The following is a 21,249-nucleotide window of genomic DNA, read 5'->3' on the forward strand; positions in this document are numbered from 1 at the left end:
CGGCGTTTGCCAGCACATGTGGGGGTCACCCTCTGCCCTGTGCACCAGCCCCTCCCAGAACCTGGTTGTCCCTGGATTATAGGGTCACGGGAGTCCCTAGAGCAGAGGGCCTCGTTGGGGAGCTGGAGAGGTCTCCTGTGTTTTTGTGAAGCTGCCCCATGGTCACCAAGTCGGTGTCCTCAGGAAGAGGAACTGGGGGCTTCGTTCCACCCTGTTAGTGTCAGAGGAGTTCGTCCTCCCAGGAGGGGCTTCCCGCTGCCCTGCTCTGGGTGCTCCTGTCCCCTGAGCCCCTCTGGGCCACGAGTGCCTGCCCCAGGGTAGGCCCTGCCGGGACAGGCCTGCATGGAGGAGCAGCTGCTGGCTCCGAAATGAGGCCGACTGTGCTACTTATATAATTTATGGAGTATAAAATTAACATTTTAAAATATGGAGACTACTTACTTTTTTTAAGTAAACTTTTTATTTTAGAACAATCTTAGATTTACGTGGAAATGGCACAGGCAGCACAGAGCCTCTGTGTCCACTGCACCAGGGTCCTCCGGCCACCGACACCCTCGCCGTTGTGCCGCCGGTGCCTTTCTGCAGTTGATGGGCCCCTGCCGGGAGCTGTTACTAACTGAATCCACACCTCATGCAGACGCTTGGGTTTGCACCTGATTTCCTTTTTCTGTCCCCGGGTCCCACGTGACATTGATCCTGACGTCCCCGGGCTCCTCTGGATTTACCCTCTCCTGGCATTTGGTGACCTGCACGGCCTGGAGGAGGGCAGGCCCGGCGTCGTGTGACATGCCCTTCGCCTGTACGTGCCTGATCTTCACCACGATTCACTGGGAGGAGGACCACCGAGGCGGCGTGCTGCTCTCATCTCACGGCGCGGTGAGCACGCACGAGAGTCCTGCCCACGCTGGCCGTGGTCGCCCGGCTGAGGCTGCTGAGGCTTTGCTGTGTCCCCCCCGCGCCGCCATGCTGCCTCCGGCTGTGAGTCTGACTCTCGCTGGGTTTGACGGAGACAGGCTGTGGGCATCAGGCGGCGAGCCGGGTCCCCAGCCCTACTGACTGGGTCTTACCTTCCCCTTCGGGCCCTGGGCCGAGTTTCTCCAGATGGCTTGGCAAGAGCCCCGCCTCCCGCACCCAGTCTGCCACTCCCCGCGGTCCCCACAGTTCTGTCCCTGCTGCATACGGCTGCTCTTCCCGGCTGCTGAGGGAGGCTTAGGGCCACCTCCCCATAGGGTGAGGCACATTTCTCTTCCTCTCCAAACATGTTAGCTGACACACGTGTGTGCAGAGACGTGTTCGAGGAGGCGCAGGCACATGACGCGCTCCACCGGGCAGGCAGCCTCTGGCATCACCGGTGGTTTTGTGCCTCCATGAGCCTCGATGCAGCGCACAGCCTGCAGGCCCCTGGCTGGTTCCCTCACGCGGCATGCGTGCTCAGGACCCCTCAGGGCGGCCCTGCTGTGTCTTGATGGTTCTGTGGCTCTGCTCTGTCTTGCTGGGTCTGTACGCCCTCACTCCTGCCAGGTCTTAAGCTGCAGGCCCAGGGCAATGAGTCCCCACAGTGCTGTCAACCAGCACCTGGCACACGTGGCCGACAGCGTCACTTGTCCCTGCCAGCAATGTCACTGGCTCCGTCTACCCCAGCTGTCCCCGTGGGGCTGGGACCACCACCCTTGCTGGTTTTCCTCGGTGTCTTGAGCTCTGCATTTCCCTGATGGTGATGGGCACTCTCTTCCGCCTGCAGAGACTGGAGGCTGATCTGTCTAAAAATGTTTCTTCTGGGCAGGCACGGTGGCTCACTCCTGTAATCCCACCACTTTGGGAGGCCAAAGCGAGCAGATCAGGAGTTCGAGACCAGCTTGGCCAATGTGGTGAAACCCCATCTCTACTAAAAACAAGAATTAGCCAGGCGTGGTGGTACGTGCCTGTAATCCCAGCTACTTGGGAGGCTAAGGCAGGAAAATTGCTTGAACCTGGGAGGCAGAAGTTGCAGTGAGCTGAGATCGCACCACTGCACTCCAGCCTGGACGACAGAGCGAGACTCTATCAAAAAAAAAAAGAAAAAAACAAAATGTCTCTCTGCCCCTCACTCTTCCTCGTGTGGACCCAGCAGGCCTTTCCCTGCCCGCTCCCGTGTCCTCTCTCCCCACGCCCCGTCCCATGCTGCCAGGCTTTGTCCTCTGACCATCCTCTCTGCCCCTCACTCTTCCTCGCGTGGACCCAGCAGGCCTTTCCCTGCCGGCTCCCGTGTCCTGTCTCCCCACGCCCCGTCCCATGCTGCCGGGCTTTGTCCTCTGACCATCCTGTGCTCCATCCCTCCATCCTTCGGCATTAGTTTCTTCTTAAACCTGTATAACACTTAATTTCAGGGATTTATTTTGACATTTTAGATTTTCCACTCAATTCTTTATACACCCTCTACATTTTCCTTCCTGTGTAGAAACTCATCTTGTCGTGAATGCCAGTCACAGCAGTGTGCATTCCACGCGTGCTGGCTCCGAACCCGGATCCCCTGAGGAGCTGCTGTCGCCTCTTTCCTTCTCTCTTGGTTTTCAGTTGGTTCTTCCTTGTGCTTACCTGGCTGTCACTTATTTGATGTCTATATTAGCCCGTTCTCATGCTGCAACTAAAGGCATGCCTGAGACTGGACAACTTACAAAGAAAAGAGGTTTAATTGACTTATAGTTCCGCATGGCTGGGGTTGCCCAGGGAACAATCATGGTGGAAGGAGGGGGATGCAAACAAGTCCTTTTTCACGTGGCGGCAGGAGAGAGAAGAATGAGAGCCCAGTGAAGGGGAAGCCCATTGTAAAACCATCTGATCTCATGATAACTCACTATCACGAGAACAGGATGGGGGAGGCCGTCCCCATGATTCAGTTACCGCCACTTGTTCCCTCCCACGACACGTGGGGGTTATGGGAACTACAACTCAGGAGGAGATTTGGGTGGGGACACAGCCAAACCATATCATTGCCCGTCCTGGTGTATGAGATGGGCGTGCAGCCATGTGGGGTTGCTGATGGCTGCTGTCCCGCAGAGCAGACCGACAGCAGCCCAGGCCAGCCAGTGCCACTGGGAACCGTCCTGGGGACACTTCTGCTTCTGGACTGTCATCCAGGCCTCCTTCCCTGGGCAGGCTCTGAGCCCTGTGTCAGCATGGGACCCAGTGCCTGGAAATGGGCGTGGTACCTGCATCAGCCAGAGTTTTCTGGCCACTGCCCCAGGTTGAAGCCCAGTGTCTGGGAAGGAGTCACACTCGAGGCTGCTCCTGAGGCTGTCACTGAGGGCTCAGGGGAGCCTGGGACTGCTACATGGGGTCTGGCCTCCTGGGGAGAGAACTCTCCCACACTGCGGCCATGGGAGGGATAAGACTGGAAGACACTGGGGGTGTCCCGGGCACACCCTTTGGGGCAGAGGAGAGTGGAGCCCGTCACCAGGGTGTAGCCCAGAGCCAGGAGTGATTCTGGGCAGAGGGCTGAGCTGATTGCCCTTCCAGCAGTGTGAGAAACGTCATGAAAGGAAGTCCTGTTGTGGCCACTGCTGGCTGAGAATCAGCCCTGAGGCCGGGCACGGTGGCTCACTCCTGTAATCCCAACACTTTGGGAAGCCAAGGCGAGCGGATCACTTGAGGTCAGGAGTTCGAGACCAGCCTGGGCAACATGGTGAAACCCCATCCCTACTAAAAATACAAAAAAAAAAGAGAAAAAAAAGCCAGCCGTGGTGGCACACACCTGTAATCCCAGCTACTTGGGGGACTGAGGCAGGAGAATTGCTTAAACCTGGGAGGTGGAGGTTGCAGTAAGCTGAGATCGCCCCACTGCACTCCAGCCTGGGTGACAGAGCAAAACTCTGTCTCCAAAAAAAAAAAAAACTGCCCTGAGTCACGGCTGTCAGGTAACAAGAGTGGAGAGCCTGGCTGAGCCGTGGGAGTGCAGGGATGCCCTGTCTGTCCCTCGGGGAGAGCCGGGCACCAGGGGGAAGGCAGGGCACCCATCCACCTCCTTTCAACAGTTGCCATTTTTATTTGTGTGCTCCTTGGATTCTCTTTCTCATTTAAACTATGGGCCCTGCAGGGGCCCATGAAGGTTGAGATTTAAGGGCATGGTGTGTGCAGCAGACAGCCACAACCAGTGACATCCTCGGGACGTCCAGGCTGCAGCGTGTGGCACCATGGGCGGGAGGTCCTGGCCCCGCCAAGCCTCGACCCTCTCTCCCTAGTGCTGAGCTGTGGGGGTTCAAGGTGCACCATGTTGGTGTCCCTATGTTTCTAACAATGGGAGACACTGACACTTTGTATCAAGGGCTGAGGTCAATGGTCTCCAGGGAGAGTTGCCCTGGAGCTGAGGGTGAGAGAGTGCACAAGGGGAAGCCGGTGCTGGGAACCCCTGGCTGGTGCCCCCAGGTTCTGTGTGAGCTGGTTCTGGGAACCCCTGGCTGGTTCCTCCAGGTTCTGTGTGAGCTGGTGCTGGGAACCCCTGGCTGGTGCCCCCAGGTTCTATGTGAGCTGGTGCTGGGAACCCCTGGCTGGTTCCTCCAGGTTCTGTGTGAGCCTGTGCTGGGAACCCCTGGCTGGCCCCTCCAGGTTCTCGGTGAGCTGGTGCTGGGAACCCCTGGCTGGCCCCTCGGGTTCTCTGTGGTGATTTGGGATGTCCATGGAGAGAAGGAAGGGAGACAGAGGTGAGGCCCTCGGGAAGAAGAGTGAGTCTGCCATTGCATCTGGAGCTGGGACCTGCAGAGGCTTCTGGGTGGTCCCAGTCCTCCATGCTGCGGGGTTTCCCTTAGTGGTCCTGTGAAAGCAGAGAGGGACGCAGGGCCAATTGGGAGAAGGCGTCCAAGCCCTTCAGACACCTGGACGAGCGGAGGGAGACAGCTTGGCTCTGGGTGGAGACCAGAGTTCCACCGAGATGCCTGGTTCTCCTTAAATCCATCCACAGGCTCCTTGCGGAGCCAACAAAGAGGTGATTCTTAATTTCACAGAGAAGAACCAAGGGTCAAGAATGGCTTTGACATATGCCTGAAGCATATCTGAGGGAGAAGAGTGTGTGGCTTTGGACCAACTTTACAAAGCTACGTAACTAAGACACCGCTCAGGCAGAGACAGAGATGGATGGATCAGCAAAGCCAGCTGGGAGCTCAGACACACTTACAGAAACTCGATTTATTTTATTTATTTATTTATTTATCTATTTATTTTATTTATTTATTTATTTATTTTGAGACAGAGTCTCGCTCTGTCACCCAGGCCTGAGTGCAGTGGTGTGATCTCAGCTCACTGCAACCTCTGCCTCCCGGGTTCAAGGGATTCTCCTGCCTTGGCCTCCCAAGTAGCTGGGATTACAGGTATCCACCACCACACCTGGCTAATTTTTGTATTTTTAATAGAGATGGGGTTTCACCGTGTTGACCAAGCCGATCTCAAACTCCTGACCTCAGGTGATCCACCTGCCTCGGCCTCCCAAAGTGCTGGGATTGCAGGCCTGAGCTACCGCACCTGGCCAGAAACTCAATGTAAGATAGAGCTGCCGTTGTCCATCATTGAGGAAACAAAGCTATTTAACAAGCTGTCCTAAGATCCTTGTCTATCCATATGGGAAAATGAAATTTCACACAGTAAATAAAAATAAATGCAGGCAGATTAATGACTTCAGTTTGAAAAGCAACTTATAAGAGAATATCTGCCAGACGCAGTGGCTCCCGCCTGTAATCCCAGCACTTTGGAAGGCTGAGGCTGGCGGATCACGAGGTCAGGAGTTCAAGACCAGCCTGACCAACATGGTGAAACCCCGTCTCTACTAAAAATACAAAAATTAGCTGGGCATGGTGGTGCATGCCTGTAGTCCCAGCTACTCAGGAAACCAGCTTGAGAATCACTTATACCCGGGAAGCGAAGGTTACGGTGAGCCGAGATCGCGCCACTGCACTCCAGCCTGGGAGACAGAATGAGACTCCATCTCAAAAAAAAAAAAAAAGAATATCTGTGACCTAGAAGTAGGGAAGTTTTCTTTAAAAAGGTCAAAAGGGCCAGGCACGGTGGCTCACGCCTGTAATCCCAGCACTTTGGGAGGCTGAGGCAGGTGGATCACCTGAGGTCAGGAGCTCGAAATCAGCTTGGCCAACATGGTGAAACCCCGTCTCTACTAAAAATACAAAAAAATTAGCCGGGCGTGGTGGCGGGCGCCTGTAGTCTCAGCTACTCAGGAGGCTGAAGCAGGAGAATGGCGTGAACCCGGGAGGTGGAGCTCGCAGTGAGCCGAGATCGCACCACTGCACTCCAGCCTGGGCAACAGAGCGAGACTCTGTCTCAAAAAAAAAAAAAAAAGAAATTAAAAACTTCGTTTTGGCAAAAGGTACCATAAAAAGTGAAAAGACAAGCCACACGGCCAGAGAGATCTTTAGAGCACAGACAGCGGAGCGGGAGGCGTCACCCAGGGTGTGCATTTCTAAAACACAACACTGTAATGGCAAAGCCGTGTGTGTCTGGTGAGTGAGGAATGTCAGCGGCTTAGGGACATGAGGAAATGCTTGTCCACATTAATAATTAGAAAAATTAAAACCACATACATGGGAGTCATTATACTAATCTCTATATTTTTGTGCGTGTTTGAAATTTTCCATTATACATTTTGAAAGCAAAAATCGGGGTAAGGTAAAATTACACCAAATTCCACAACTCCTAGGTAACCCCCTACTTTGTGTGTGTGTGTGTGTGTGTGTGTGTGTGTAGACAGGATCTTTTCTCTGTCACCCAGGCTGGAGCGTAGTGGTGCGATCTCGGCTCACTGCACCCTCTGCTTCCCAGGCTCAAGCGATCCTCCCACCTCAGCTCCCCGAGTAGCTGGGACCAGAGGTGCACCCACCATGCCTGGCTAATTTTTGTATTTTTTGTAGAGATGGGGTTTCACTATGTTGCCCAGGCTGGTCTCAAACTCCTGAGCTCGAGTGATCCGCCTGCCTTGGCTTCCCAAATTGCTGGGATTACAGGCATGAGCCACTGCACCTGGCCAGTTAGTTTCTTTTAATATGTGGCTTTAGACTTCCAGTAATTTTCTAGACAACTATATACATGTAAACACATATGTCACTTTTAAAAATAAAGCTATATAACTTTATCTCATTATAAACTGTGACAGTCCTTCCTTGTCTTTAGTTTGCATTGAGTTAAAACACCCCTGCAGGGAGATACCGTTTATCCCCTTGAGTGATGTGCTGCACAGGCCAGTATAAGAGTGCAGATACTTCATGGAAACATTGCCCACTAAATCCTTAAAACTGTAAAACTGGACACTTGGAAAGATTCATTGCATGTCATACGTGGAATATGCACCATTTTATAGGAAGATAGCGTGTGTTTTTTTTTTTTCCAATGGCAGTAGTAATCTTGTGAATATTGTGGAACACTTGGAAAATACAGAAAAATAGAAACCTCCGTAACCTGCCACGCCCACAACAGCACTGCCAACATGACAAATTCTTTATCGTGCAGCTCTTAGAGTAGAATTCCAGCCAGCAAGGGTAGACGGTGTGCTGGCCAGCTCAGCGGAGCATGCAGGCAAGAAGTATCCATGGCGCTGAAAGTCGTGGGTTAAAGTGGAGGAGAAATAGGATGTCAGGGGCCTTACGGGATCCCCACGAGATCCGCATAGCTGGAGAGACGGCACAGGATGCTACGGTGGGGAACCCTAGTGGGCACCCAGTCCCACCCAGGCCGTGGGCAGACCCCGTCTGTGCCTCCACGTGCCGAGCAGTTGTCTCCTGAGCTGCTCACCCCACAATGCGTACGCCACTTCCTGTTGCGGTTTCAGGGTGGTGACACGCAGTGAATCTGGGTGAAGGCTGTTTGTTAACCTTTTTGAAAATATGAAATTATAAAACAAAAAGTTAAAATTTTAAAAATAAAAGGAAGAGAACATGATCAGTGGTATCAAAAGTGGCACAGCTCCCTCGCGACTGAAAGGTGCTGCCTAGATTTGTTCCTCAGGAGTGACTGGGGGATCCACTGTGGGCTGGAAGGGAGGGGCTGGGCAGCTATTGGTGCCTGGCGAGACCCCGGGCTGAGAAGGGAGAGCATGGACCAGAGCGGGGGTGGCCCCTGTAGCGTGTCGTTTGCTGGACGGTGGACAGTGGAGTGGGTGTGTACGCTGAGGGTGTGGCGAGACATGCAGGTGGAAATTCAGAGTCGGGGGCCTGTAGAGGGTCTGAGCCGAGCAAGCCGAGGCATTTGTTTGGGGGGAGTTGTTGGCAGATGTACTCAAGCTCAGCAAAAAAACAGGAGCCCCACCACCTCGCCTTCCCACGGGGATGACAGTAAAACGTCCACAGGCGGGCCTCAGGAGTTCTCATCTGCCTTCCCCTGCAGCCCTCCACCACCAGCCCATCCCCAGGGTGCCCCTTCTCTCACTGGCCCTCCTTCATTGGACTTCTGAGTGCACCGCTGTGGTGTCTGCACTTAGGCCCAGCCCCACCCGCCTCGTTCTCCTCCTGTGGCCAGACCCCTGAGCCAGCTCCTTCCCCACGTAAGGCCCTGAGCACGCCCACCTCATGGCCCCACATGGACTGTCCCTCGGTGCCTTCTGCCTGCGGCACCCAAACACAGAGGAGCAAACAGTGCCCAGCGGCCAGGGCTGAAGGAGGGCAGCTGTTTCTCAGCTGCTCATCTGCATCAGCAAGAAACAGACCCAGAACCCCCAGGGCTGCTGCTGAGGCCGCCGCCACTGTGTGAGGGCCCGGCTTCCCCAGCTGGCCTCTGGGGGGTGGCGGGGACAGACTCCGCCTGGATCGTCGGTGCCCCACGAGCAGGTGTGGTGTGCGTCACAACCTGTTTTCAGAGCCGCCGTGCCCCTGGCCTGGTTTCAAAGGGTGGGACGTGGGATGAAGGTCGCCCCCGCAGCCAGTCTGCACCAGCAGCCCAGGGGGGTCTTTCTGTCCTTGACCTGGGGGAGCCGCAGGCGGCCCCCACTAGCCCGTGTCCAGGCCTGGTGTCCGCTGGCCCTTCTGCCCTCACCACTTGCCTCCCCCTCTGCTGAGCCCCTGGGATCAGTGCCTTTTCCCTGAAAACAAGACCCCTTACCAGCGCGGTGATGGTGATGGACCAGGCCTGTCGCAGGGTTAAGAGACGGATGCAAGGGTCCATGGCGACGCCTCCTGGCAGCATCTTTGCTGAGAGGCGCTCGGTGCCTCTAAGGGTTTTTATTTCCGTGTAGAAACATGGAAGAGGCCTCAGAAACTTTACTGAGCTGGAGGCTGTGCCCCCCAGCAGGGGTCTGAGGGCCGGGTGGAGACTGCGCTGCCCAGCGGGGGTCTGAGGGCCAGCTGGGCTCTTGGCCTTGCTGATCTGGGGGGTCCTTGGGAGAACACAGCTTGGGAGCCCAGCAGCACTTAGCTGGGCCTGAGGCCCCTCCAGACCCCGACCCGGTGCGGAGGTGGTAGTCCGGTTGCAGTGGAGGGGCTACTGAGCAGGTGTGCAGTGGTGACTCGCAGGCCCGTGCCACGATCCTGCAGGACGGAGCAGTGGGCAGTGGGGTTGTGGCCTGGGTGCCTGTGAGGACAGGAACCTGCAACCACAGCCAGTATGTCCCTACCCCACGTGGGGCCCAGGACCCCCCAAAGGGCTGCACCACCCTGAGGTGCTGGCGGCTCCGGGGGCTTCCCCGGGTGCGGGTGCTCAGGAGCGCAGCAGTCAGGGGCGGACTGGGCTTGTGTTTGCTTTCCTCTGCGACAGGATTTCTGGGTTTTGCAGCTGGGGCTGGAGCCGGGGTCTGCAGGGGTGGGAGGCGCGGGCCCAGGCCGCCGTGGCTCCAGCCGCCCTGACGCTGTCTCTCCCCAGGTTGGAGTGGGTGGAGATCATCGAACCGCGCACCCGCGAGCGCATGTACGCCAACCTGGTCACCGGGGAGTGCGTGTGGGACCCGCCGGCCGGCGTCCGCATCAAGCGCACCAGCGAGAACCAGTGGTGGGAGCTGTTCGACCCCAACACATCCCGCTTCTACTACTACAATGCCAGCACGCAGCGCACGGTGTGGCACCGGCCGCAGGGCTGCGACATCATCCCGCTGGCCAAGCTGCAGACGCTGAAGCAGAACACGGAGTCCCCGCGCGCCTCGGCTGAGAGCAGCCCCGGGCGCGGCAGCAGCGTCAGCCGTGAGGGCAGCACCAGCTCCTCCCTGGAGCCCGAGCCCGACACTGAGAAGGCTCAGGAGTTGCCAGCGAGGGCCGGGCGGCCTGCGGCGTTTGGGACAGTGAAGGAGGACAGCGGCAGGTGAGGGCGGGGGCAGGTGCTATGGGCGGGGCCAGGTGAGGCAGGTAGGGTGGTGGGCGGGGCCAGGTGAGGTTGGTAGGGGTGGTAGGCGGGGCCAGGTGAGAGCGGGACTGGCGAAGGTGGGGGCGGGGCCAGGTGAGGAGTGGGTCAGGTATGGTGGGCGGGGCCAGGTGAGGGCGGTGGGCGGGGACCCAGGGGACTCAGTGTACCTGCGAGTTGCCAGAGCCTCGTCCTTGGCTGTAGCAGCCACCGCTGCTGTCTCCAGTGAGCACTTTCTTGTCTCTCTGGGCAGCAGAGCCTGGTGCTCAGCCTCAGAGGTTTCTGGGTCCTCCAACCCTGCCCCTCGCTGGCCCAGCCCCTGGCAGGTGGTGGTTCCTGAGGGCAGTGTCTGAGGGGCTTGCCCAGCTCTCTCTGCTGAAGGGGGATGCAGATGTGGGGATTTGGGTGCGGGTGTGGGGTGTGTGGACCTGGGGGGCCCAGGTAGGGGGGTGCATATCAGTGTGGACACAGCTGAGGGGTCTGAGCAGGCTTGGAGGTGACCCTCTGGAGTCACAGTGGCTTTGAAGGAGCACAGCCTGTGTTGGTGGGAGCCCAGGAGACCCCTGCCCTCAGAAACAGGGAGAGGTCAGGGGAGAGCGCAAGGGCCTCGAGGTGAGTGCAACCGTGGGAAGCGAGTCCAGAGAGGACAGTGGGGAAGGGCTGAGGCAGGTGGCAGGCGGGCAGGACAGTGGGGAAGGGCTGAGGCAGGCGGGCAGGACAGTGGGGAAGGGCTGAGGCAGGTGGCAGGCGGGCAGGACAGTGGGGAAGGGCTGAGGCAGGTGGCAGGCGGGCAGGACAGTGGGGAAGGGCCAAGGCAGGCAGGCACGACAGTGGGGAAGGGCTGAGGCAGGCGGGCAGGACAGTGGGGAAGGGCTGAGGCAGGTGGCAGGCGGGCAGGACAGTGGGGAAGGGCTGAGGCAGGTGGCAGGCGGGCAGGACAGTGGGGAAGAGATAAGGCAGGTGCCTCATGGTGGGTACAGGGTAAGCTCTGGGGTCCCATGGGGTCATGGATGGCGAAGGTAAGACTTTGGCCCAGGGACAGGAGGCTGGGGCTTCCCAGAGCCCAGGCTGTGGCCCAGGGCAGACAGGCCTGGCCACTGCAGGGGTGGATGGAGGCTCCTCTGGAGAGGATGGAGGAGAGGCTGGACCCCAGGGAGAGAAAGCCAGGGATTGGTCCCCCCCAGTACCAGATTTTCGGTGCTTGGCTGAGGTTGCCAGGGGAGCTGAGGCCCAGGGGCTTTCTGCAGAGGTGGGAAGGAGCCTGTTGGACTGCCGGGCTCATCTGAGGCTTCAGAAGAGGGATTCAGAGTGAACCACAGAGCTCAGAGGACAGCAGGCTTCCGTCCCACCCTGCCGAGGTGCAGGCACAGAGGGAGGCGGGCAGCAGGTTCACCCTGTGGACCCGGCCTGGCAGGATGAAAGGGAGGCCAGGGATGGGGCCTGCTGCAGAGTGGGCAGGAGTTGGGGCAAATCGGGTGTGGAGGAGCCACTGGAGCACACTGGGAAGACGGTGTTGGTGTCGGCATTCAGGGCAGGGTGAGCAGCGGAGGCTCGGGCGTGGCGTGGGTGAGCAGTGCAGAAGGTGGGCACAAAGAGGACCAGGGCCTACATTTCACATCCTACCAGCAAATATGAGGGTTCAAAGTTATCCACGGCCTTGCCAACACTACTTACTTTCCTTTTGAGATTTATTTTAGCTATTGTAGCCACCGTGAAATGTCTCATTGTAGTTTTGGTTTGCATTTCCTTAATGACTAATGACTTCGAGCCTTTTTTCACTTTCTTTGTTTTTTTTTTTTTTTTTTTTTTTGAGATGGAGTCTTGCTCTGTCGCCCAGGCTGGAGTGCAGTGGCGCAATCTCTGCTCACTGCAAGTTCCGCCTCCCGGGTTCACGCCATTCTCCTGCCTCAGCCTCCCGAGTAGCTGGGACTACAGGCACCTGCCACCACGCCCACCTAATTTTTTGTATTTTTAGTAGAGACGGGGTTTCACCCTGTTAGCCAGGATGGTCTCGATCTCCTGACCTCGTGATCCACCCACCTCCCAAAGTGCTGGGATTACAGGTGTGAGACACCACGCCGGCCCCTTTTTTCAGTTTCTTGATGGTATCATTTGAAAAACAAAGGTTTTTGTTGTTTTTGTTTTGTTTGTTTATTTGTTTTTGAGACACGGTCTCTCTTTGTCTCTGGCGCTGGAGTGCAGTGGTGCAATCTCACTGCAGCCCCCACCTCCCGGGCTCAAGTGACCCTCCCACCTGAGCCCCCCAAGTATCTGGGACTACAGGCACGCGCCATCACACCCGGCTAATTTTTGTATTTTTTTGTAGAGATTGGGGTTTCACTATGTTGCCCAGGCTGGTCTCCAACTCCTCAGCCCAGGCAGTATGCCCACCTATACCTCCCAAAGCGCTGGGATTTTAGACATGAGCCAGCGTGCATGGCCAAAGTACAAAGTTTTTAATTTTGGCCAAGAAAAGTGATGCACGCCTGTAATCCCAGCACTTTTCAAGGCCAAGGAAGGCAGATCACTTGAGGCCAGGAATTTGAGACCAGCCTGTCCAACGTGGCAGAACCCTGTCTCTACTAAAAGTACCAAAATTAGCTGGGAGTGGTTGTTCACGCCTGTAATCCCAGCTACTCGGGTGGCTGAGGCAGGAGAATCACTTGAAGCCAGGAGGTGGAGCTTGCAGTGAGCCGAGATCGCACCACTGTACCCCAGCCTGGGTGACAGAGCAAGATGCTGTCTCAAAAAAAACAAACAAACAAAAATTGACATGTCATAGATTTGGGTTCATTTCTGGCCTCTCAGTTGATTTGCATTGATCCATATGCCAGTACCACATTGTTTTGATCACTGTAACTTTGTAATAAGTTTTGAAACTGGGAAGTGTGAGTCTTCCAGCTTTATTGTAATTTTTCAAGGTGGTTTTGGCTATTTGGAGCACCTTGCAATTCCATATGAATTTGGGGATTGGCTTTTTCATTTCTTTTAACAAGAGCAACAAAAAAGCCTTTGGAATTTTGAATCTGTGTGGGGGATTGTATTGGATCTGGAAGGTCATATTTCATCCAAGCAATGTTAATTTTCTAATCCTTGAACAGAGGATGTCTTTTCATTTGCTTATGTCTGACTTTTCTTAGCAGTGTTTTATGTTTTCTAGTGTATAGTCCTTTTACCTCCCTGGTAGAGTTTATTCCTAGATATGTTATTCTTTTAGATGCTATTGTAAGTGGAATTTTTTGTTTGTTTGTTTCTGGATTGTCCATTGTGGTGTATGGAAACATAAATGATTGTGTGTTGGTCTTGCACTGTGCAACTTTGCTGAATTTCTGTATTAGCTGTAGTAACCTTCATTTATAATCTCTGGGATTTTCTATATATAGGACTATGTCATGTGTGGTTAGTGATAGTCTAACATCTTCCTTTCCAATTTGGATGCCTTTTTCTTCTCCTAACTGATTGCCCTGCGTAGGATTCCAGTGCAGTGTTGGATGGCAGTGGTGAAGGGGCTTCCTGGTTCCGCCCCTGATCTCAGGGAAAGCTTCCAGTCTTTTCTGTTGAGCAAGTTCCTTGATACTCCTTGTGTTCCCAGTGGTTTTATCATGTGGATTTTGTCAGTGCCTTTTCTGCATCAGTTAAGATGATCATGTGGTTTCCCCCCTTCAGTCTATCTGTCAGTGTGGTGTTTTACACTGGTTGGTCTCATGTTGAACCGTCCTTGAGTGTGTATTCCGGTCGTCACAGCAGCATCTGTGTGCTTTTGAAAAACAGAGGAACCTCCCTGTGGGCTTTCATATGATCCATGAAACCCACGTGAGCAATCTCTCCCTGCAGTTAAGCACACACCAGAGCAGGCCAGGAGTCCTTGGCCCTCCAGCGGCATTTCCCAAAGGAGATGATACTGAAAGGTACAGAATTTAGACTGTTGTGGAGGTTAAGGAATAAAGGACATTCGTGGCGTGTACAGGTGGAGCTCCGTGGAAAGGTGACTGCAACATCTGCTTTATGGCTTAAATGACATAAGTGAAAAACAAACCTATTGGTTTGCTGTAAATACTGATGGCAGTTAAATCCTATGGTCCCTCTGGAGAACAACTTCTCCCAGCCAGAAACGGGCAGGAGCTCATCTTGCACAAGTCGAAGCCAGATTCTGAGAATCGTGAATCATTTTCAGAAACAAGCGGACGAGCGGGCTTGGCGTTAACATTTTAAAAATAACTCTCCCTCAAGAGCCTGTGCTGTGCTGCAGCGCTGGAATCTCCTGTTTCCTCTTACTGAACAGAACGGACAGCTTCGGGCCTGCACGGAACTTCTCAGAGAATTGGTATCGGATTATAATAATTTTGAATTTGTTATTAGTTTTGACTCATCTCTGCAATTAGGTGAAGGAATTGGTTTCTTTTTGTGATTCTATTTTCAAAACGTGTCAGTCACCCACACTTGCAGGGCTGTTCTTTCGCAGAGAGGCCGTGGGTCTGGCCTTAGCCCTGCCCTATCAGCCATGGTTCAGGGCCCACTCTCTGGGGACTGGAGTGTCCATCGCTTTTCAAAAATGTCTCAGGAGTTCTGGGGCGATGTGGGGCTATTGGGGCCAGGACTTCCATGAGAAGCTCTGTTGGAGTTTTTTTTTCCTTTCTTTTTTTTTTTTTTTTGAGATGGAGTCTCACTCTGTCGCCCAGGCTAGAGTGCAGTGGTGCAATCTTGGCTCACTGGAACCTCCGCCTCCCAGGTTCAAGCGATTCTCCTGCCTCAGCCTCCCGAGTAGCTGGGACTACAGGCGCCTGCCATCACACCCAGCTAATTTTTGTATTTTTAGTAGAGACGAGGTTTCACCATGTTGGTGGCCAGGCTGGTCTCAATCTCTTAACCTCATGATCTGCCCACCTCAGCCTCCCAAAGTGCTGGACAGGCGTGAGCCACCATGCCTGGCCACTCTGTTGGGGTTTTGACTAGAATTGTGTTGAATTATGGATTCGTTTGGGTAGATAGATGTCTTTATAATACAGTCATGTGCCATGTAACATTTCCATCAGCAGCACATGCATATATGAGAGTGGTCTCATAGATTATAATGGAGTTGAAAATGTTATATGACCTACTGTGGTTGCATGCAACACTGTACTCACAAGTCTGTGGTGATGCTGGCGTAAACAGACCTGCTGCACTGCGGTCATACAGAGGAGCAGCACGTGTGATTATGAACGGTGCAGAGTACTTGATCATGATGATGATACGTGACTGTCACTGGTTTACGTATTCACTGTACCATAGTTTTGTTTTTGTTTTTTTTTTTTTAGACGGAGTCTCGCTCTGTCGCCCAGGCTGGAGTGCAGTGGCGCGATCTCGGCTCACTGCAAGCTCCGCCTCCCGGGTTCATGCCATTCTCCTGCCTCAGCCTCTCCGAGTAGCTGGGACTACAGGCGCCCGCCACCACGCCCGGCTAATTTTTTGTATTTTTAGTAGAGATGGGGTTTCACCGTGTTAGCCAAGATGGTGTCGATCTCCTGACCTCGTGATCCGCCCACCTCGGCCTCCCAAAGTGCTGGGATTACAAGCGTGAGCCACCGCGCCCGGCCCATAGTTTTTATCATTTAGCGTGCACTTAAAAAAAAAATTAGCTGGAAACACCCTCAGGTGGGTCCTTCTGGAGGTGTCCAGAAGGCGGCGCTGTTGTCTCAGGAGGTGATGGCTCCGCGCATGTTGCTGTCTCCCAAGACACCACGTGGCGATGGGAAGACGGTGGTGGTGATGATCCTAGCATGTGTGGGCCTAGGCTAGTGTGTTTGTGTCGTAGTTTGTAACAAAAAGTCAATTTAAGAAATTTTAAATTAAAAATGCTTATAGAATAAGAATGTAAAGAAAGAATTTTGTATAGTTGTACAATGTGTATGTTAAGCAGAGTGTTCTAAAAGACTCAAAAAGTTTAAAGAAACTAAAAAGGTTATAAAGTAAAAAAGTTACAGTAAACTAAATTTATTACTGAAGACAGAAGAAGTTTTAAATGAATTGAGTGTGGCCTAAGTGTACAGGGTTGTCAAGTCGGGAGTTGTGTGCAGTGATGTCCAGGGCTCACTCACCGACACGCCTGGCAACTGCCAGTCCGGCAAGCTGTGTTCCTGCTACGTGCCTGGTACAGGTGTGCCATTTTCTATCTTTTATACCATATTTTTACTGTACCTGTTCTATGTCTAAATATGTTTAGGCACACAAATACCATTGTGTTACAATGGCATTTAGCATTTGGCACAGTAATGGTAAGGTGTGTAGCCTGGGGCAATAAACTACACCATATAGCCTGGGTGTGTAGCAGGCCTTACAGCCTGCATGTGTATAACTGTACTCTGTGATGTTCACACAGTGACAGAATCACCTGATGATGCGTTTCTCAGAACACATTTGTGTTGTGAAGTGACATCTGACTGTAAAGTCTCCTGCATGTGTGAAGATGGTATGAAATGGCATAATCATGGCTCACTGCAGCCTTCAACTCCCGGGCTCAAGCAACCCTACCTCAGCCTCTTGAGTAGCTGAGACTACAGGTGTACACCACCACACCAAACTAATTTTTTTATCTTTTATTTATTATTATTGTTATTATCATCATTATTGTTTTTTGAGATGGAGTCTCGCTCTGTCGCCCAGGCTGGAGTGCAGTGGTGCAATCTCAGTTCACTGCAAGCTCCACCTCCCGGGTTCACGCCATTCTCCTGCCTCAGCCTCCCGAGTAGCTGGGACTACAGGCGCCCGTCACCATGCCCGGCTAATTTTGTTTTTGTATTTTTAGTAGAGATGGGGTTTCACTGTGTTAGGATGGTCTCAATATCATGACCTTGTGATCCACACACCTTGGCCTCCCAAAGTGCTGGGATTACAGGCGTGAGCCACCCCACCCAGTCTAATTTTTTTTATTTTTTATAGAAGTAGGCTAATGCCATGTTGCCCAGGCTGGTCTGGAACTCCTGGCCTCAAGTGATCCTCCCACCTCGGCCTCCTAAAATGCTGGGATTATAGGTGTGAGACACTGCACCTAGCCCAGCCCACTTTTAAATATTTTCAAATTTTAATTATGATTGCTGCTGCTGCTGCTGCTGCTGCTGCTGCTGCTGCTTCTTCTTCTTCTTCTTCTTCTTCTTCTTCTTCTTCTTCTTCTTCTTCTTCTTCTTCTTCTTCCTCCTCCTCCTCCTCCTCTTCCTCTTCCTCTTCTTTTTTTTCTTTTTCTTGAGACAGAGTCTTCTTCTGTCACCCAGGCTGCATGCAGTACAGTGGTGCAATCTCAGCTCACTGCAACCTCCACTCCCAGGTTCAAGCAATTCTCATGCCTCAGCCTCCTGAGTAGCTGGGATTACAGAGGGGCGCCACCATGCCTGGCTAATTTTTGTATTTTTAGTAGAGACGGGGTTTTGCCATGTTGGCCAGGCTGGTCTCGAACTCCTGGTCTCAAGTGATCTGCCTGCCTCAGCCTGCCAAAGTGCTGGGATTATAGGCATGAGCCACCACTCCCAGACTAACTGTGATTTATTCTTTGACTCATTTGTAATTTAGAAATGTCTTCATTTCCAAAGCTACAGTTTATTTTTCGTTCTCATTCTTGATTGCCAACTTAAGGAATGCATAATTTTTTTATTTTTTTGAGACTTACTTTGTGGGCTAATTCATAAATTTTTGTAAATGATTTTATGACTCCTTCAAAAGGATAATTTCTGTTTTCTTTTTGTTGTGCCCAGAGTTCTGCATATGTTAATTAAATGAAATCTATTATGTAAATCAAGTTTCATCCTTTTTTAATTTTTATTTTACTTTAAGTTCTAGGGTACATGTGCACAACATGCAGGTTTGTTACATATGTATACATGTGCCATGTTGGTTTGCTGCACCCATTAACTTGTCATTTACATTAGGTATTTCTCCTAATGCCATCCCTCTCCCATCCCCCCACCCCACAACATTCTCTGGTGTGTGATGTTCCCTGCCCTGTGTCCAAGGGTTCTCATTGTTCAATTCCCACCTATGAGTGAGAACATGAGGTGTTTGGTTTTCTGTCCTTGTGATAGTTTGCTCAGAATGATGGTTTCCAGCTTCATCCATGTCCCTGCAAAGGACATTAACTCATCCTTTTTTATAGCTGCATAGTATTCCATGGTGTATATGTGCCACATTTTCTTAATCCAGTCTATCGTTGATGGACATTTGGGTTGGTTCCAAGTCTTTGCTATTGTGAATAGTGCCACAATAAACACATGTGTGCGTGTGTCTTTATAGCAGCATGATTTATAATCCTTTGGGTATATACCCAGTAATGGCATCGCTAGGTCAAATGGTATTTCTAGTTCTAAATACTTGAGGAATCGCCACACTGTCTTCCACAATGGTTGAACTAATTTACACTCCCACCAACAGTGTAATAGTGTTCCTATTTCTCCACATCCTCTCCAGCATCTGTTGTTTCCTGACTTTTTAATGATCGCCATTCTAACTGGTGTGAGATGGTATCTCATTGTGGTTTTGATTTGCGTTTCTCTGATGGCCAGTGATCATGAGCATTTTTTCATGTGTCTGTTGGCTGCATAAATGTCTTCTTTTGAGAAATGTCTGTTCATATCCTTTGCTCACTTTTTGATGGGGTTGTTTTTTTCTTGTAAATTTGTGCAAGTTCTTTGTAGATTCTGGATATTAGCCCTTTGTCAGATGGGTAGATTGCAAAAATTTTCTCCCATTTTTAGGTTGCCTGTTCACTCTGATGGTAGTTTCTTTTGCTGTGCAGAAGCTCTTTAGTTTAATTAGATCCCATTTATCTATTTTGGCTTTTGTTGCCATTGCTTTTGGTGTTTTAGTTATGACATGCTTGCCCATACCTGTGTCCTGAATGGTATTGCCTAGGTTTTCTTCTAGGGTTTTTATGGTTTTAGGTCTAACATTTAAGTCTTTAATCCATCTTGAATTAATTTTTGTATAAGGTGTAAGGAAGGGATCCAGTTTCAGCTTTCTACATATGGCTAGCCAGTTTTCCCAGTACCATTTATTAAATAGGGAATCCTTTCCCCATTTCTTGTTTTTGTCAGGTTTGTCAAAGATCAGATGGTTGTAGATGCGTGGTGTTATTTCTGAGGACTCTGTTCTGTTCCATTGGTGTATATATCTGCTTTGGTACCAGTACCATGCTGTTTTGGTTACTGTAGCCTTGTAGTATATTTTGAAGTCAGGCAGCATGATGCCTCCAGCTTTGTTCTTTTGGCTTAGGATTGTCTCGGCAATGCGGGCTCTTTTTTGGTTCCATCTGAACTTTAAAGTAGTTTTTTCCAATTCTGTGAAGAAAGTCATTGGTAGCTTGATGGGGATGGCATTGAATCTATAAATTACCTTGGGCAGTATGGCCATTTTAATGATATTGATTCTTCCTATCCATGAGCATGGAATGTTCTTCCATTTGTTTGTATCCTCTTTTATTTCGTTGAGCAGTGGTTTGTAGTTCTCTTTGAAGGGGTCCTTCACATCCCTTGTAAGTTGGATTCCTAGGTATTTCATTCTCTTTGTAGTAATTGTGAATGGGAGTTCACTCATGATTTGGCTCTCTGTTTGTCTGTTATTGGTGTATAGGAATGCTTGTGATTTTTGCACATTGATTTTGTATCCTGAGACTTTGCTGAAGTTGCTTATCAGCTGAAGGAGATTTGGGACTGAGACAATGTGTTTTTCTAAATATACAATCATGTCATCTGCAAACAGGGACAATTTGACTTCCTCTTTTCCTAATTGAATACCCTTTATTTCTTTGTCTTGTCTGATTGCCATGGCCAGAACTTCCAGCACTATGTTGAATAGGAGTGGGGATAGAGGGCATCCTTGTCTTGTGCCAGTTTTCAAAGGGAATGCTTCCAGTTTTTGCCCATTCAGTATGATATTGGCTGTGGGTTTCTCATTATTTATGGCTCTTATTATTTTGAGATACGTCCCATCAATACCTAGTTTATTGAGAGTTTTTAGCATGAAGCGCTGTTGATATTTGTTGAAGGCCTTTTCTGCGTCTGTTGAGATAATCATGTGGTTTTTGTCATTGGTTCTGTTTATGTGATGGATTACATTTATTGATTTGCGTATGTTGAACCAGCCTTGCATCCCAGGGATGAAGCCAACTTTATCATGGTGGATAAGCTTTTTGATGTGTTGCCGGATTCGGTTTGCCAGTATTTTATTGAGGATTTTCGCATCGATGTTCATCAGGGATATTGGTCTAAAATTCTCTTTTTTTGTCGTGTCTCTGCCAGGCTTTGGTATCAGGATGATGCTGGCCTCATAAAATGAGTTAGGGAGGATTCCCCCTTTTTCTATTGATTGGAATAGTTTCAGAAGGAATGGTACCAGCTCCTCTCTGTACCTCTGGTAGAATTCGGCCGTGAATCCATCTGGTCCTGGACTTTCTTTGGTTGGTAGGCTATTAATTATTGCCTCAATTTCAGAGCCTGTTATTGGTCTATTCAGAGATTCAACTTATTTCTGGTTTAGTCTTGGGAGGGTGTATGTGTCCAGGAATGTATCCATTTCTTCTAGATTTTCTATTTTATTTGTGTAGTGGTGTTTATAGTATTCGCTATTGGTAGTTTGTATTTCTGTGGGATCATGGTGATATCTCCTTTATCATTTTTTATTGCGTCTATTTGATTATTCTCTTTTCTTCTTTATTAGTCTTGCTAGCAGTGTACCAATTTTGTTGATCTTTTCAACCTATTTTTTTCTACCTGGTCTCTCCATTCTGAGAGTTAAAGTCTCCTCCTAGAATAGCAGAATTTGTTCATTTCTCCTTTAAAATCTGTCCATTTCCAGTTCTTATGTATTGAAGCAGTGAGTTGGTCGCTCGTAAGTTTAGAATCATTTTCCTGCCAGACTTTTCCTATTGTCATTGCGTCTAATCCTCTTTACCCCTCACAGTCTTCTTGCCTTGAAGTCAACTTTTAGAGTTTG

The 21,249-nt window shown here is 51.2% G+C and overlaps 1 protein-coding gene across 5 annotated transcripts in view; it reads left to right on the forward strand.

Annotated features, from left to right (window-relative positions):
- Positions 1 to 21,249, forward strand: part of ARHGAP39 (Rho GTPase activating protein 39) — a 146,204-nt gene that overhangs the window by 86,024 nt on the left and 38,931 nt on the right. For 4 of the 5 annotated variants that reach the window (XR_004028322.1, XM_030804789.1, XM_030804791.1 and 1 more), the window contains exon 3: positions 9,823 to 10,254. The exons of the other annotated variant lie outside the window; for it this stretch is intronic. Coding sequence is in view for 3 of the 4 variants with exons in the window: in XM_030804789.1 (XP_030660649.1) it covers positions 9,823 to 10,254 (432 nt within the window). In the remaining variant the exon portion in view is untranslated. The remainder of the gene's footprint in view (positions 1 to 9,822; positions 10,255 to 21,249) is intronic. 5 annotated transcript variants of the gene reach the window in all.

The sequence above is a fragment of the Nomascus leucogenys genome, chromosome 23 (assembly GCF_006542625.1).
Source record: "Nomascus leucogenys isolate Asia chromosome 23, Asia_NLE_v1, whole genome shotgun sequence".
NCBI classification, from domain to species: domain Eukaryota; kingdom Metazoa; phylum Chordata; class Mammalia; order Primates; family Hylobatidae; genus Nomascus; species Nomascus leucogenys.